At 26.4% G+C, this 19,638-nt stretch overlaps 3 protein-coding genes across 3 annotated transcripts; 2 read left to right on the plus strand and 1 right to left on the minus strand.

The window, feature by feature from the left end:
- Window positions 1-497: 497 nt before the first annotated feature.
- On the minus strand, window positions 498-8,780 carry LOC132929910 (kinase suppressor of Ras 1). The gene is made up of 15 exons (XM_060995547.1): window positions 8,488-8,780; window positions 8,277-8,417; window positions 8,060-8,204; window positions 6,023-6,238; window positions 4,939-5,145; window positions 4,753-4,863; window positions 4,568-4,692; window positions 3,904-4,080; window positions 3,682-3,822; window positions 2,568-2,741; window positions 2,321-2,506; window positions 2,121-2,254; window positions 1,922-2,059; window positions 1,579-1,708; window positions 498-1,506 (listed from the first exon to the last, which is right to left on the minus strand). The coding sequence occupies exons 1-15, from the start codon at window positions 8,638-8,640 to the stop codon at window positions 1,354-1,356; spliced, it is 2,331 nt and encodes a 776-aa protein (XP_060851530.1). The 5' UTR covers window positions 8,641-8,780; the 3' UTR covers window positions 498-1,353.
- A 2,850-nt stretch (window positions 8,781-11,630) lies between these two features.
- Window positions 11,631-13,509, plus strand: LOC132930650 (NADH dehydrogenase [ubiquinone] 1 alpha subcomplex subunit 6). The gene is made up of 3 exons (XM_060996631.1): window positions 11,631-11,920; window positions 11,981-12,096; window positions 13,252-13,509. Exons 1-3 carry the CDS (start codon window positions 11,791-11,793, stop codon window positions 13,384-13,386), a joined length of 381 nt encoding a protein of 126 aa, XP_060852614.1. The 5' UTR covers window positions 11,631-11,790; the 3' UTR covers window positions 13,387-13,509.
- A 4,316-nt stretch (window positions 13,510-17,825) lies between these two features.
- On the plus strand, window positions 17,826-19,068 carry LOC132930653 (mediator of RNA polymerase II transcription subunit 30). The gene has a single exon (XM_060996635.1). The coding sequence runs from the start codon at window positions 17,997-17,999 to the stop codon at window positions 18,663-18,665; it is 669 nt and encodes a 222-aa protein (XP_060852618.1). The 5' UTR covers window positions 17,826-17,996; the 3' UTR covers window positions 18,666-19,068.
- Window positions 19,069-19,638: the final 570 nt, after the last annotated feature.

Raw genomic sequence — 19,638 nt, forward strand, 5'->3', positions numbered from 1 at the left:
CTATTATATTTTATACTTTGATAATAATAACACAGACTTTAAGAAAATATTTCATAATGTAATCAGTGCTAATAACTTATAACATTTATATTTAACTTAAAGAAGCTGTCAAAATTAAAAAATTGAATGTTTTTTTCATTTTCCAATCAATGATTCAATGATGGTCAATAGAATAATTCATTTATTTTTCTTATTTCAATTAATTTGTATTGAATATCATAATGTAGTAAATAAGTACGTAAATTCAAATTAATTATACACCACTAAACAAATGTAAATAACTGTGAACATAATATAATGCATAATATGTGTTTTAGGTATTCATTTATACATTATACATATTCACAGTATAATTTGTATAATTATTTACAACTTTTATTCAATTAATTATATATTTCAATATTTGTTTATGTAAATAATCTTCGGTTAGAAGTTAAATAGTTGATTGGTATTTTATTATATAAATTAACAGTAATTTTGCAAAAAACCAAAAAATATTAAAATTAAAATTACTTTATATTTTAAAGTAATAAATTATTATCTCCAATAATACTATCCGCTTGTAATTTGTGCCAGTCAAAACTGATGTTATTCACAACTCCAAAATTTGACAAGAATTTCATTAATCATACATTTTACAAAAATTCTTACAATATTTGAACAAACTATACTAGGATACTAGGATATTGTCTTAACTCATAAGTCATAAGTATATATTGTTTATATGATTTGCATAATTATAACAAAATATGTATTCAAGCATAATAACTGTTTTTAATCATGGTAACAAAATTGAATATTATTCATGCATATTTTTGTTTCTAAAATAAATAATACATTAAAAATAAATTAAATAATCAATTGTTTGATAGTTGTACATAGTATTTAATAATTATAGTTTAAAGCATACTTTTTAAATAGTGCAAACAGCTATTGTTATTAGTGCTTCTTAAATAAATTGATGATAAATTACTTAATTTGATTTTTACTAGATAGATTATAGTAATTACTGTTTTATATCATAAAGTTGTGTGTGTATAATGTATATCACATTTACATGAATTTAAATAAATTTGACTGCTAACACAATATAAACAGAATATACTATACAGTCCATAAATAGATAACAATAGAACTATAATACACAATTAACAAATATAATAATAATAATAATAATAATAATAGTAATAATAATAATAATGGAAAATACATAATTGCATTACATAAAGCGCTTTAATCAAGATTACCTGTATAACTGAGCTCTGTAAGTTGTTTTATTACAAATAGTTATTATACCATATAAATAAGTAAGGTCATTGGTATAGCCACGTTATAATACTGTTGAACTATTTCTTAAAATATAGATTCTGCTGATCTTGATAAATGAATTGGATGTGATGGACTACGAGCTAAACGTTTACGCGGCAATCGTTCAAGAGTTTTAAGCATTTGAGCAAAATCTGGTCTTTTTTCAGGGTTAAACGACCAACAAGTCATTAATATATCCTAAATTTTTTTTTTATCAATAAATATTGTAAATAATAATCTAATAATCTAAATTTAAATAAGAATCTTTACTTTGACATCGCCAGATGCTTCTAAATTGGCTAATCTTTGTTTCATACCACGTCCAATGTTCCAAATAATAACTTCTGGACTAGCTGATTTGAATGGCCATTCACCACATAATAGTTCATACCAAACAGTTCTATTAAATAAGCATATTTATAGTACAAATAAACATAATAAATAGGTATAATATATTATTTTGAAATTAAATATCAATTTTATAAAAACAGTTTTACCGTTAGTATTTGACAAATCTATTATTATTAATTGCATACACAAAGAATTACTAATTAACTTTATACTATATAACTACTTGTTATTTTTTATTATAAGTTAAAAATATAGTAATTACCCAAAAGCATAAACATCTGATGCTTTACTAAATGGCAAATCTTCTTCCTCAGGTCTTTGGTGAACACGCAAGTTACGGACTAGTTCTGGTGCCAAATAACATAACCAGCCTGGCGGCACAATTAGGCCATCTTGGGTTCTATAACCATTGAATTAGTAGATTCTAGTATTTTTTCAACATTTTAACTATTTATAATTACCTGTTGCGAAAACATAATCTAGTAACACTGAATAAACCAAAATCAGTAATTATAACTTTCCCATTTTCTAAGAATATATTTTTACTTCTAAGGTCTTTATGTATAATACCTTTTGCATGTAAATATCCCATACCCTATAGAGCAAAAAAAAATAAAATGTTTTATTAGTTTGAATAAAGGAATTAATTATATCAACTTGCCTGTGATATTTGTTGAGCAACCATTGTGGTGCGACTCATATTAAATTTATCTTTGAGCACATGAATATGTCTATACAATGTCATACCATTTGCAAGACTTGTTACAATAGCTAATCTAGGAAGCTTCATACAGGCACCCATAAATAAAATAAGATTTTCATGACGAGTTTTACGAAAGGTAGCCACCTAAAATTGTTTCTGTGTTTAGAATTTCAATTTAATACGAAAAAAAGTTTCAAGTACTTACTTCAGCTTTGAATGCTTCTAATGTTTTTTCATAATCTAAGTAGTCCATATTTATTACTTTGATAGCAACTGGCCCGTGCCAATTTCCACTATATACAGTACCAAAATGTCCTTCTCCTAATTTGTCACACATATTTAATTCGTCCCAAGGTATGTCCCATTCTTGAAGAGATAACTACAAAAATTTTTAATTTTTTAATTTTTTCAAACGCAAAACAATTTTTAATTCTTTTCTATTCAACAGTTAATAACTAAATTATTTATTTCTCAAATAGGAAGTATAAGAGCCACATGTGTTATCACCATCCAACAAATATACACCATACCAAATTTGCTATCAGTAGAAAATTTGTTCTATTAACTTTAATTAAGAGCAAATTTACACATTATCTATCTTAAATATCAGAATATAATCTAGGGCATCTCATAGGCTTTTATTGTCATTATCATTTTAAAGTGAGTTATAGATTTGTAAAATATTACAACTTTAAAATGCTTATGCTTTGCATTATACATCTCACTGAAAGTGTCCATGACCTTCAACATTTACTTTTTCATTGCCCGTCCCTAAACCCTACATGTCTAATTTTACTCAACTCCCTCAACTTCATCCATTTTCAATAGTTTTTCAGTTTTGGAAACTGATTTTGTGATCTATAAATCTTGTTTTTTCTATTGTATTGTTTGTTTAATTGTATCTTAGTGTTTAGTTAAGTAAATTATGCAATTGTCTAGCTAAATAGTTTTGTACTGAAAGCTAATAAAAAAAATAATGCTTATAACTCATTTTAAAACTATGATACTAATAAAACCACAAAACCCCAGATTATATTCTTACCTTCAAGTTTGAAAATAGGTAAATTTACTCTAATATATAAGCTAACAGCATAAAATGGATTCTGATAAATGCAAATTTGTAATGATTTATGTAATTAAAATGGAGACAAAATATTATGCCGGTTAGGTTTTTTTAAATTTTTCTGCATAGCTTCACAAAATATTTAATTATCAAATTTATAAAAGAAAAATAAATTATACAGTATACATTTAAATTACTTTTTTTGTCTGCAAACAACAACAATCATTAGATAATATTTTGTTAAAAATTAACTCACGCTATTTTGTCTTGGCCAACCTCTTGTTTCCATTTCATCGGTATCCCAATTTTGAGCTTCGGAAGAATCCATTCTAATTGATGTTTGTTCTGAATCTGTACTTCCACACCTTGATGATTCAGTAAATCTAGATTGGTTTTTCTAAAATCATTAATTAAAACAATACTTATTAGTAATATAATAAATAAAAATAATAAATAAAACATTAAGCTTTAAAAATACCTGTAATTCTTGTGAATAAATGGGTGTGTCAGGATAGTTGAATTTTTCATTAGTAATAGCTGGTGTTGGTAAAGAAGAAACATGTATTTGTCTGGGATTGTTTAGAGCAGGACTTGAAGGTGTTGAACTATTTGTACTAGATGGGGCAGAACTCGATTCAGCTCCACCACTTTTAGACTAAAAACAAAATCAGAAACAAAAAAATATACATCTAGATATTGACAGATTGATATTTTTATTATGTTTTCTATATAATTATCTATACAGCAGAGCCTCGATTTTCCGGAAGAATTCAGACCGAGCATCCGGATTACCGGAGGTTATTTAAGATTACCTACTCAAATGACTAAGATTTTTATTTTTATTTCTGCTACTTTTATATTTATTGCACTTTAGGTAAAGTTAGGTAAGGTGACCTAACCTAACCTGTAGGTAATAAAAATTACAACATTGTTTTTGTCAATAACAATATTTTATAGATTAATTGGGTTACGTGATTTCCAAATAAACTACTTAAGTTCATTTCATTTACGAACAAATAGATTTATATGTTGTCGGATTACCGCATTCACCTGATTATTGGGGGTTTGGACTATCTAGGCTCTACTGTATTTCATTAATATATAGAAATATATATCCGGGTTATATAACCCATTCTACTTACAGAAACTGGAATTGAATTTATAGATGGTATTCTGGTTTTTCTCTTTGATAATAATGAAGAAGAAGTCTTGTGTGAAGTAGGGCGATTAAAATTAGGAGAGTGATTAGCTGATGAACTAATTAGCTCTGTACAACATAAAAAGATTATAGAACATGTACAAATTGGTTAAGTATAGTATAATTTACCATCAAAAGTTGATTCATTGTCATCTGTTGCAGCATTTTTTGTACAATGTAATGGAACTTTTGACAAACAGCCCTTATGATATCGAAATTTACAAATTTTACACTTAACACCTAAGATAGATTTATGTAAATAAAATTAAATAAGTTAATTTCAGGTAAAAAAAAAAAAAAAAAAAAAAAACGTACCCACAAATACTCGTACAGAACATTGTTCACAATAACCTAGCATAGGGAGTAAATTTGAAAAATTGTGACCAGTTTTAACACAAATATCAGGAACTAAAGGTTTTGGAGACTGTGGTGTTGTTAATCCATTAGAAAAAACTACATCAGGATTTAAATTCCGTCGACTTTTTGGTGATGTTAAAATAGAAATAGGACTATCACTGGTTCCTATAAATAAAACATAATTAATTTTAGTATTAATAATAAAATATTTTTATATTACATTAAGCATTTGTAAATTACAGAATTTAAATCTGTTTAGTATTTTAATATCCATATTATTGAATAGTTATAATATGTTAAAAATAATAACTATTTTTATAATAGAATACCAAAAATCAATATAAAATTCTTTTGATAAAAAGGTCAGTCAATACTGGTGAACATTTAATGAGGTTAAAATATAAATATTTAAATATTTGCATTTTTCAAATATATTTATAATTTTATATAAAGTAAAATATTCTGAAATTTCAATCTGGAATATTACATTAAGTTATGTTGATGGCATAGCATAAGCATTAAACATTTTCAGAACTGTTTTAAGAAGACGGAAGTAAGTCAAAGTCATAGAAAAAGTTACTGTAGATATGAATGGTTTGTTTATATAGAAGAAACCTGATAATAAACATATATTTAAATAATAAGTTATTAAATTTAAAACATAATTAGAACTCAAGTTTGAAAGTTAGATTGATTCTCGTGGAAAGTTATAATTATTGAGTTAAGTCCCTATACAATTGAGGTGGCAGAAAGTGCTCATGAAGAGAAATAATTTAAAATTAATGTGACTAACAATAATTTCTGTTTTGAATGATTTAAAATTATTCAAATATTTTAGTAGTTATCTAAATTGAAATTAATTGTATTAAAAATGATAAAAATAAATAAATCTAAAGTAAAATAATATTAACCAAAGGAATAATTGATCAATAACAGATATTGGATCCCTAATAATAAAAAATAAACATATAAAAGAAATTTCTTATTTATGTACCATTAGAAATAATAATTTATAATATATAATATAATATTATTTACTCACTATGATTATGATTAAATAAAGTAGGGGTTATAGGTGGAGTGTAATGATTTAAATGAGCATTTCTAGGGCGACAAGATGAAGAAGGAGAATGACCTTGGACAGATGATGGAGAATGTCCAGCTTGTTCACAACGAACTTCATATTGTCGATACCAAGAATCCCAATACAATGTAATTTTACATTTTTCTCGAGTTCTGTTTCCAACCCTTATAGTTTCTAAAACACAAAAGAGAAACAAAAAAAAAAATGCAATTGCATTAAATGTAATGACATTAATAACATTATAATATATCATATGACATTTGAGTTTATTGAATATTTAATTTTGAATAATAATATAAACTAAATTATCATTATTTTCCAAAAATAGGTAACTTATGTATAGTATTTCTTCTAAAAATTAAATCTGACGTTCTTTCAGTATTTGTACCCAGTGACACTAAACTTGGGGTACTGAACTTGGGGTTGAAGTCTGGTTATGACCAGACCAAATTTTTAGAGGTGGTAGGTGTGGTATACGAGTAACAAATTAATTTATCCTTTAAAGTATAAATCATAATAATATCATTAATATTGGGGTGAGGTGGATTGCAACATTTAAATAGGGTGGCTGTTGACCAGACCATTCAAAATGTTGTTCTGTGCCACTGTTTGAACCTTGACAACTAACTACTTAAAAGTCTTACAATTACTTATTGCTTAAAAAAATAATTAAATTGAGAAGACAATTGTCACAAGATTCATCTTATATCATAATTTATTAATATTTTCTGATTATTATATGAACAGTAATTTGAGTTTATATTATCAGTAACTTCAAAACCAATTTATCTATCTGTAATTTACTTTCAGTCCTTAGGCCTAATTTTAATTATAGCTATTCGCTAATTTAGAAGAAAAACCATTAAGATTTACATATTTTAGGTAAGGTAATTTTGTATAGGGTATTAGTTTTATTTATCAGTATTCTTAAATCTTCATTGACAGATCTAAAGGGTTAAAATGCGTAAGTCAGTCAAGTTTTTTCCTGAAGATGTTAAAATAAATATAACAGTTATGTAAATATTACAGTTAAATTAAATGTTTCCAACACCATTTCTGAAAATTAGAAAAAAAACTTTTTATGTAGATAAAAAATAAAAAATTAGAAAAATATATTTTAGCAAAATGTATTAATGTTTTTATATATTTAAAAATCAAATAAACTTTTCCTTAGCCCTTGGGTAACTTTTTTTTGGATAAGATAATTCTAACATTAAATCATTAGCTAAATCTTTATAAATTAAAAATTATTAAAAGATTTTATGCTAAGTAATATTATACAAATTATATTACAAAAAAATAATTAATATTTGTAGATTAATCCAATAAACCAATATCAAAGTACAAATAAAAATAAGTATTAACTTGAATCGAACAAAAACAATTTTATTCTATGTTAGAAAAGATACTTAGAGATTATGAAACACAACAGACTAAGGTACAATATTATATATAGAGTATATTTATTATGTTTTTTCTTTATACAAAGTAATATACATTTAAAAATTAATTTAATGTAAAAATTAAAATAATTGTACTTCTTCAATTAAATTTGTTAAAATAATTATCTTTAGTAATATTAGTTGTGGTAAAAAAAAAATTTGTTTGAGTAATATATTAATACATACGTATCTAGTAGTATCAGCTAATATGAACCAATATCATAATATATCTTTGTAAATTGTAATTATAGTTTGGTTGATGATCATTTTTACTGTATGAGTAATTGCAGAAGTACATCAAAAAACAAATTGTATTTAGTCAAAAGTAAAAAAAGCAAGTTTCTCTGACAATTATTGATATATTTTCTAAGCTATTTATCTAATATAAGTTATCTATAAACACATAATAAATATTAACTTTTAGGTTTATGTATATATTAAATTAATAGTATTTCAAAAATAAAATTAATTAATTTTAAAAATATTATAAACATTTAAAAATTATGTCTATGTTTGAAATATGACTAATATTATAATTAAAGAGATCACATACCACTATATTTTTTCAAATTATAAGATGCTCTAGTTAATCTTCTAAGTTCTTCATCTTTGAGAGAGTATTCTGGAAGAATTGATTTCAATTCATTCTCAGACTTTAACAATAATGCTTCAATAGAATTAATATTTTCAGATATTCTCTAAAAAAATATAATTATAAGTTAATAAGTTTGTAATTATTGTTTGACATTAAAAGTGAATTTGATACATACTTGAACAGAAAGTGTACTAAGTCCTACAACTTCCAGCCATTGATTTATAGAAGGGGAGTTTCTTAGTTTTTGACAATCAAACCGCCCTGGATTTTTATGCCTATTATTCAACTGCACTGAAAACAACTTCACTAATTTACCCTAGATGAAGATTGAGAACATATAAATAAACAAATTTTGTATTAAAAATAAATAGGGTGCCATTGCTTACTTCTAGAGTTCTAATTTCATGTTGAGTAAGTTCTGCGCGAGTCTCGCATAGATTCCTTAAGCTGATCAACATTTGTGATGAAATGTCGATGACTTTTTGTATCACTTCGGGTTCATCGCACATCAACTGCCTATCAAACTCCTCTTCCGCCATTCCATCATACGGTTATTGCACAATATACATCCTGGGATCTACGTGAATTTCCTTCACTCAGCGTCTAGTCGTAATTTACTAAGAACAAAAAATGTACACAAGAGAAGAGCTGGATCGCTATCACGGAAACAGGTCAGAAAAGTCAGATAAAACATTTTTTTTTTCGGTATCTTCATCATAATTCAAGGACATTTCATTATTTAGGTTACCGCGGTTATGACAATAAACCAAACTTTATTCGTCAGTAATTATTATTATTATTACTATTACTATTGTTTACTATTATTATTACTAGTTTATTACTATCATTTACTAATATTATTATTATTATAAAAATCATAGACCATAATATTTATGTATACGAAATGTTGAAGTACAACTGTACAAATTATACCTGATTGCTTTACTCTAATCTATAGGCCTACAACCCAGCGCCCCTGTATATAATATATCTGATATCATAACTTCATAACATATAACAATTTGTGAAAGGTGTGCATAGAACATGTACAATTTTCATTCAAAATTAGAAAGTCGATTAAATAGTCCAGGAAACTAAATTTGAAAAAATCAGTACTAGGAATAATATTATTTTTAAGAAATACAGAATATTGATAAACATAATATTATACATCTATACATCAATATCAAATATATACATGTGTATTATTATATAAAAGTGTTATCGTTAATCGTGGGAACACTACGAACTATAAACCATTGTAAAATGTAAGGGTGTTTGGTTGACTTACAGGTATTTAGTATTTACTGTTTAAGCTATTTAGCCCGCTAAAAATGTCACGTTTGATGAGCATACGGGGTGTCCCACGGACTTTTAGTTTACATTTAAAAAAAAAAAAAAAAAAAAAAACATATATTTAAGTTGAGTGGCTGATTTTTTACATTTTTTTTAAATGTCTATATTCTCGTTAAGTAAATTACAATTTAGTTTATGTAAAACAATAAAAAAAATAGTTAGATTTTACCATGCACCTATCTAAAAATGTTCATATAAAATATTTTAAAATTATAATGTTTCTAACATAAAACTAGATCGTAATTTACATTAATTTATATTATTATTTATATTTAATTTATATTGATTTTTGAATATTTTGGAAATTCTTTTAATCAATTTTTAAGTTTTTATTTTCGGTATTAAAAAATAAGAAATAAAAACTGTATACTAAAAATCCAATGCAAGTGCCTATGAATTATATTTAAAAGAAATTTTATAAAAATATTTAGTTTATGGTATACTTTAATACTTAGTATACCATTGTCCATTATACAGCTAAACTGCGAAACAATAGTGTACTACTGTCAATGGAGTAGAAATCTTTTGGTTTACAATGGTTTTATTCTCAAACGAGAGAAACATGGGATAAAAAATAGTATGCAATGAACAAAAAATTATACTGATCAAGCTCATACAATCCAAGATAAAATTATTAATCTCTAACCATTATGTAAGTAGTATTAGCCATTAGTAGGACTTAGTTAACTCAAAAAATCGGAAATTCTTAGGACTGAGAAAAAAGTTTGGGATATCGACGATTTTGAGTTAATTTAAGTTCGTTGTATAATAATTCAGTCTTGTAACGTATTCGAAATGTACCTATTCAAAATAAACACTCACTATGCGATATTCATATTATAATTTAATATTAATTATTGAGATTAAACGTAAAATAACAAAAATTAGTACGAAAAATAATATATTCTAAAAGTGATAATTGAATAATTTTTTAAATTTAATACTCATAACATCATGGTATTGCCACTATATTTTACTTTTTATAAATAATTAATATTTTAAGTGTGGCAATTGTCATGTACCTACTTGTTATACATATTAAATATACAGATACGTACCTATACAAAACAAATTTCGGTGGGGGGGCTTACAAAATATATAGGTAGCAATAGAAATTATGCCACCACATAATAAAATAATTTTTCCTTGTTACTCGAAATTATTTTGGGAGGAGGCGGGGAGGTTGAACCCCAATCCCCAAGTATACGTGCCTGTATATGTATATATATATATATATTAATTTATAATAATTAATTTCAATTTTAAAGAAAATATACCAATAACCAATATAATTACTAAATATTGAATTTTATAATAAATTGTTAATATATTAATTGTATGCAATAAATAATTGACGCGTGACCAAATGTAAAATGCTTCGAAATTACACTGGATGAGCATATGAGATGCCCTACGTGTCTAATTGTCGACTTGTCGTGCGTCCAAATTACCGCGATGAACCAACAGTATGCGATAAAATGACGTATATCCGCTAATTTTATATTTCGCACCGGGTAAAAAATATAGGTACTAGATGCACCACTGCAGGTAACTTGTAATGATCAATTAAAAATGAAAAACCAACAAAATTAAATTTATTTCTTGAGGGGTGAGGGCCTCTAGAATATTTTTTTGGAAGAAGGGTAAAAAGGGTTAGCCAGTAAGGCTAGCCTCCCCCAATTTACGCCGCTGTTTTATAGAAATGTTGATCAAATTAATTATACAATTGATTTTTCTACAATTTAAGATATATTTAATAATTAATACATATTTAAGTCTTAAGATATATTTAAAATTCGTAGACTTTTTTATAGTCAATTCTACCTATAGGCATAATCCTATAATCAATAGTAATAATATAATATCGAAGCAGAAAATAAAAAAATCTATGGTATAATTTTGTAGCAAATAGCAATGTGTCGCCAATATAACAGTAGTATTAATAGTATTATCATATAAAGGCACTATCTTAGATCATATACTACTATATGATCTAAGGGCACTATATAAAGGTGTCACATCTCTATATAGTTGTTCTGTGCTAGTGCTTTAGTGTTGCTTTACTCTAAGGTGTTACCATGTGATATTTACTTATTTTTAACATATGACTGATAATCCATGTTTTTATCAAAACTCAAAATATTCCAAGACCGTGCTTAAAAGGTTACCGATGTTTGATAAGACAGAAATCATAAATTTTATTTTAAAGTTCAGGCTATTTCATGATATGATTCCTTCATCCTTGTAGCTATTTCGCTGTTTGCTATATTCAATTATTTCAATTTATATATAATTACATTTTATTGACATACATTAATAATTTTCTTTTTAAAATGGCTGCTCGAGAAGCCTCTAAATGTGCAACTAAGGTAGTTAGACCATTGTTATCATCAAATAAATCAGAAGCCAAAAAAAGAGTTTTAAACTTATATAAAACATATTACAGGCAAATTCCTTTGATATGTAAGTAAACAGTTTTAATTTAATTTTAAATCATTTTTACAAAATAAATGATTATTTTAGTGTTTGATCGTCATTTACCTGTTACAAAAGAAGAATGTCAAAAAAAGTTGAAAGAAGAATTCTTAAAAAATAAACATATAACTGATGTTAGAATCATTGATATGTTAGTTATTAAGGTATGTATAAACATATAAATATTGCTATAAATCACTAGGTGAGGTATACTTTATGGTATCATGACCATAATTGCCTAGAGTCAAATATCACAAACATATTTTCATTCAATTTCTATTTGTAATAAATATGTTACATTATAATATGTTGATTTCATTCAATATTGTACATACTATAAATACCATAAATTAATACCATACATATCTAGAATAAGCTATGAAAATCAACAAGGATTCAAAAATATTGTGGTAGAAAATCCAAGAACAAAAGTTCCTGGTTTTAAGTTACCAAGATAAATTTACTAAGAAAAATTGCATTTGCATTATAGATTTAACAAACTTATTCATACATTTTTAATCTATTCTTAACATTTACTTACCCTATTCTTGTATTTATTATCCATATATTTATTTAATTATGTTATTAATTTTTCAATCAATTCAAGATCATTATTTCTCCGTGAAGTTTGGTTATTATTTAATTTTTTTATACAATAATACAAATATTGACAATATTAATTAAAAATATAATGTTTGCATATTTACATTTGATAAAAAGTAGTGGGTACAATAACTAATAGTTTGGGTCTGTTATAGAACTTATTTCAGTAATGGAGTGTTTAATTACAAAAATTAATTATACTTTGAACAGTTGACAAAAATATAAATCCAAATAAGATTTGATACAATTTGCCAATAGTTAACTAGTTAATAATTTCTAACTAGGTGTAGTATTCAGGATAAAAGGAATCTGTTTTCATGCATGTAGATTAAACAGCTAAATACTGTGATCCTCATAAATAAGTAGAGTATAACATTCTGGTCCACCAGATTTTCTGGTGGTCATTGCCATTAACTGTTATTTCTGACCCCATTTTGCATACATAGTGGGATGCTTTTATTGGTAGAATGCACAATTATAATTAGTTTATAGGCTGAGTAATTCATTAATATGAATGTGTAATGTTACATACAAGCAAATATAATTTAAAATGAAATTTAATACATAAATAATAAACTAATATATATAATTATAAACTAATTTATTCAAATGAATCAACTCTTATAATATAATGTGTACTTTTTTATTAATTTTTTTTTTTAATATTTAAAGATCATTTTTGAATATATAATTATTTTTCCAATGTTTATTTGCAGGGTCAGATGCTGTTACAAGAAATTGTTACCAAATGGGCTCAAGACTGTCATGTAATGACATTATTTAAAGATACTGTTGAGCCAAAGCCAAATGATTTTTTGTCAAAATTTGTCAATAGTAATGACTCTCAATAGAAATATTAACACAGCTTATCTATTTGTTAATAGTTGATTCAAAGAATTACATATACTCTTAGGAATATGAAACACAAATTGTGTACTATGTTGTAACATACAATATAAAAAATTAGATTACAATTAATAGTGTTTTCTTTAATTTCAAAAACATTCATAATCTAACAGTAAAACTAATTTTAGTATAAACATTTGTTTATATAAAATATGAATGCATAATATATCACATTGTAAGTTTAATAATAATCCATTTTACTATGTTGTTTTTATTATTATATTAAGTAAATTAACCTACCTAGTACCTATTATCAAATGTAAAGGTAATAATTTTGAAGTAAATACAAATATTTACAATTCATGTATTATGTTGTCCATTGCATATTTCAAATTAAATAGAATGCTATATGATATTCATAGAATGGAAGATTCAGATCAAATGATTTTAATTTTTAAGATTAATTCATAATTATAATAAATGTAATTTTATTACATTAGTACCATTAAAAAAAAAAATATGTAAGTTCAGTAAATATCCAAAACACAGTAATTATCAATGCATTCAACAATAAGAGACCATAGATTGATTAGAGTATCCTCTAATAATATCTACTTTTAACCTTCGGCGCCTTCAAAGTCGTTGAGTGAAAATTGTTTGACCGAAAATTTGGTAGGGAATGGTGATCGAGTATCTAGAAATTGGTCACTAAAAATGTGATAAGGTTGATTACCGTATTAGTGTGGTTCAGTTTTGCTCTTCCTACTTCTACTCTTGGGCGGTTAAGGTTTTCCTTCAGTTCGTATTTCAGGTTCCTTCCTGGGGGCAGGTTTTCTATTGTTCTTTTCCATATCGGTTCATCTGATTTGCACTTATCTTTGAATACGTTCATCGGTTTTCGATTTTAGCCTTTTAGGGTCCCATCAGAATCCCAGTAAGGCAGTAGTACTGTGTAAAAAACTGAGCATCGACTTTAATCTACTATTTTGTGTTATATATCCGTATAGAGGATGCTTTCAGTTGGAATTGCATTTGTACCTTTTTTTTCTACTACTACTCGTCATCTAATATCTAGTGGACTTATACAGCTGAGTATTTATATTTTATTGGTGCTTGTCGGTTTCAGACAGCCAGTGTTAACATGCACTTTTCATTTATTACCACATCTACTTTTTTAGCATGGGTCGATTGGGTCAATGACAATCCAGACTGGGCAGGCATATTCCAGTATTCCACGGCTATCTTTGCCTCCCCTATGCCTTTGCGTATTCAGTCACTCAGTAATGATTTATTAATAATATTATTAATTATTAAATGTATTAATATTTAATAAATCATTACGTACAAAAAAACTATCCTGAATTAAAACGATTTTTCAACCTATAAATTACTAATTTTGTTTTATGATCTATTTATACATTTTTACTAAATACATTCCATTTGCAAATATTATTATGTGTATAAAGTATAATTAATAATATATAGGTATATTAAAATTTTCAAGTATCTACGAATAAAATTTTTAAATTACAACAAAATAACTACCTACCTTATTAATATTGATATTCTTATATAAAATATCTTATAATTTGTTCAAATCTTAACTCAGAATGACTAAGCAATTTTAATTATTTTTTTAGATTCTGTCATGCATCGACTACATTTGTATAAAAATAATAATTTTTCATTAAATTTTTTTTCCTGTTATTTTAAAAAACACTTGAAATTTTTTTCTTAATCTCTCAAAGGCTCAAACTATTAACTAAATCTAAATCGCTACCAGGAACCACTAAAAATTATTAATATCTCAAAACTCAAAAAGTGATTACAAATATAAAAACAACATAAGTACATTGTACTTTCATTGCTTCACGTATAATCAAGAGCTGATTTTTGTGTTTATCAGCGCTAGTTTGAAAAATATTTAAATATTATATATATTTTATAAACTTTCGGACTAAATATTATATGTTGAAATAATTGTGAGTATAATACAATACACATACACATTTTCAAAAAAAAAAAAAATCGATGATAATCTATTAATTTATATTTAAGGTTGTATAATATAATATACTTATATTGCCAGATGTTGTAATTACCCATAGGCGCAACTAGAGCTCTATTTCTGGGTAGGCTAAATTGATATTAGCAACCCGTGGGGGCTTTGCCCCTACATCACTAGTATTGTTAACATATAAAATTAGGTGGGCTACAGACAAAACTGGGTGGGCTTAGCCCACCCAAGACCCCCCCCCCCATTAGTTGCGCCTATGTAATTACCAAATACCAAACCGAGACACCATGACCCTATTGAATATCTCTCAGCTTCTATTAATCCAGACAAACTTAATTTCCGTCCAGGACACCGAGACATGTTGTAAAAATCGTGGGAGGAATACGTTTGGGCGCATTTACCCAAAACAGAACACTTTGAAGCCTAAATCCATTTGTTTGGGCGTAATATTTTGTTTCATAGTTCATAATAGCACATTTGGCCATTTGGGCACGTATATTTTTGCATAATATAAATATATTACTATAATAGTATATTTTATTAAATCTGAGCTTAAATTAGTTATACACAGAAGACACTGTGAGTAGGTTGGCTCAATAGTCTTCTAAAAATATTCTGATTGAAAGTCCTTGAGAAAGTCCTGATTGAATTTTTGTATATACTAGTTTAGTAATATTTATTAATATTATTTTATATTATGATCTTTAATTCCGAAAACCGTCATATGATTCACTTTATTGTGTTTGTTCGAACAACAAAGTGGTATACCTAAGTAATAAACAGATGAATTAAAAAGTATTTCCACCTTGCTTTATCTCTTTTCATATAATATATAGGTATCAGGGATGGCCACTGGCGGCCCGCGTACCATTTATAACTGGCTCGATGGCCCGTGCTACATTTCAAATTACTTTATAAAAATATATAATGTTAGGATGTTTTTCTATTTTATTTTATTATATTTATAAAACCGACATAATTTTTATTGTAAAACATATTTATAAATTTTTATCTAGTAGCTATGTCCTATTGAACTATAAATGTAAATTATAAATTGAATTGATTTTTTTTTTTCGCTTTCTATGTTCTCTGGCCCGTTAGATTTCCACCTTCAGAAAATTAGCCCTTTAGTTTTTTTTTTTTTTTTTTTTTTTTATTCGTGTCAGGCGCATAGTGTAACAGTAATAATAATAATGATATAAGTTGTTAGAAAAATTAAAAACAAATAGATAAATAAAATTAACTTTAAAATAAACATTTCACAATATTAATAAATAAGGTAAAATAGAAAGGTACGTTAATGGTGGATTTATATTATTTCTGCCCAGATGCGGTCTACGTTAATTCCTTGGCTTGTGCCTTTGTGAATGTCTTCTGGGGTGCAGGTTTGGGAGCAAGCTGTGCATGTGATAATGTGTTGCATTGTCTGTACTTCTCCACAAGGAAGAAACCTCTACGCGGTGTCCCTTAGTAACGGTGATTTCCAAACACCGGCTAATTCTTCCAAACCCAGGCGCAACCTATCTCTCAGCCCTTTAGTACTATTAGTAGTATTGAGTTTCCCATCCCTGATATATATTATGTACTTATAATAATGGTAATGACCACGATTAAAGATATCTTAAATCGTGGTAATAACTAATCATGATTATATTCAATTTCTTAACTAAGAAAATAATTGAAATAAATTAGGAATTATGAACGAAAATAGTCATAATTATACGTCCATCGTACCTATGTAAAAATAAAATGTTTTTGCTCTTCGATGATAGGGTTAACGTCAAACGCGATGGCTCATTTTTATGGCCGAGTCCGTGTTCCAGTCACGGATATAGATACTATGGTTGCACAACAGCCTATATTGGATCACGGCGTTGAGCAGCGCAGAATGTTCTTATCAAATCTGCCAAAAAGTCGTGTACTATTAGTGCCCTCTACAGTCATTATTATAGAAATCTTGTACCATGTTACCACAGACTACATTTAGTTTGTGATGTTACCATAACTAATAACAATAATAGAGGCTATAGAGAGCGCTAGTATGACGCGACTTTCTATTCATTCTTAATAGGAACATTCTGAGCCGTCATATCCGTGCTCGTTGTGCAACCATAGTATCTATATCCGTGGTTCCAGTATATATTCCAAGATGTATTAATTGATGTCTGATTAATAATACACCATGATATTATCTATATCTGTGATAATGGCATTTCTATAGATGTTATCATGCATCACTGAGATATTGTTATCTATCTAGTAATATTATCACAGAATTAATTATTCTGTGATATTATCACCACGGATATCTATATCCGTGATTACCACCAAGGCTGATATCCATCTTGATTTCAACCACGGTCTTAGAAGATATCTTCTAAGACCGTGATTTCAACAATCCATTTAAATTTATCTGATAACAGTGATAACAATTACACTCCATTACTCCAAACTGATAGCATATTAGCATCATTGTAAAAATATATTTAAATTTCAGATTTCAAAACTTTTTCAGTTTATTTAAAGTTTTATGTATAAAAAAACTTAAATATTATTTAAAATTAAGTATTATATAATATCTGCATATCAATATTCAATATGCAGTCGTCTCAGACTGGCATGGTCGGTCAACCAAGCTTTAATGTAGGGCCAGGTTTACAATCGAATATACAGACACAGGTTCCTGGTCAACACAATGTATTGGTACCACAAGTTCCTCTCAATCAAAATCCCGTAGGTGTTGGTTCTGTTTCTCAGCCACCAGTACCACCTTCCAACCCAAATCAGTCAGCATCTGGTCATCAATTTAACACTGCATCTTTGTGTCGATTTGGACAAGAAACAGTACAAGAGATAGTATCTCGCACACACGAAGTGTTCCAAATACTTAAGGTTCTAATGCCACCAAATGGTACTCCAACTGGTGCTAATATGAGTAATGAAAGACGTATTAAAATGCAAGATCAATTGAGAAACATAAAATTACTATTCAAACGACTAAGAATTATTTATGAAAAATGTAACGACAGTTGTCAATTACAAGGTATGGAGTATATGCATATAGAAGGACTAATTCCACTCCAAGAAGAATGGGATATGAAGTCTGAAGAAAGGAAAACTAGTGAAACTTACCGTGTTGCTAGCGATGAAATGAAAGAAGTAGCAGAACAATTAAGTAATAAGAATAGACATTTAAAAGAAATAATTGATCACCTTCGACGAATTATATGGGAAATAAATACTATGTTAGCAATGAGGAGGTCTTAATATACTTATTTAATTAAGATGGTGTACTTAATTTTCAAATAAAATATATTAATAATCTTCCATATTTATACATACTTCTTATTTATAAGATAATTTTAAGATAAAGTAAAATGCATGTGAATAGTTTGATCTATAACATTTATATATTATATATTTAATTAGAATCAGTTCATGTATTTTTTTTTTTTATAATAATTATAAAAGACACAATTTTTATAACTTAATTTAATAACCAATAGGCAAATTAGTAAATATGAATTATTTTATGATTCAAACAACAATATTAATCTTTGAATGCTTAATTTTAAAATGTATATTTTATATTTTTATTGGTATTTTTTTCATGTGAAAAATAAATGTGTGTATAATATTAATAAAAATAAAGAAATTGTAAATATTGAAATCTTGATTAGATTATATATATTGTTCGGTCAACATTACCATACACATATCATATTAGTCTTGATATAAAATTGGACATGTGTAATACAGGATTAAATATATAAAATTATTTTTGTTATGTATAAATATCCGCGTATGAAGGATAAAATATTACTTTATATAGTATTTTCAAATACCACAAAAAAAAAAAAATATAGTTTTAACCATAAGTCTATGACATAATATTTTGTCATGTTTTTAACTTAATAGTTATGTCATATAACAATATAACATAATAGTTACTGGATACTGAAACAATGATAATATTTTAAAAATAATTTACAATTATTGTAAATATCGTCTATTAATACTTTTAAATTTTTAATACCAAAAATATAAAATGCCACAACTTATATAACAAATTTTCAATATTTTATATTTGCAGTTCTATCAACAATAGGTTTGATACTAGTTATTTTTTTTTACTTAGTCTAGATAAAATGTGTCCATCCCTATAATTAGATTATTTTTCAATTTAGGCAATTATGTCACCTATATATGCTTTAAATAGGCCCTGCCAACCAATACAAAA

The sequence above is a fragment of the Rhopalosiphum padi genome, chromosome 4 (genome assembly GCF_020882245.1).
Source record: "Rhopalosiphum padi isolate XX-2018 chromosome 4, ASM2088224v1, whole genome shotgun sequence".
Taxonomy (NCBI): domain Eukaryota; kingdom Metazoa; phylum Arthropoda; class Insecta; order Hemiptera; family Aphididae; genus Rhopalosiphum; species Rhopalosiphum padi.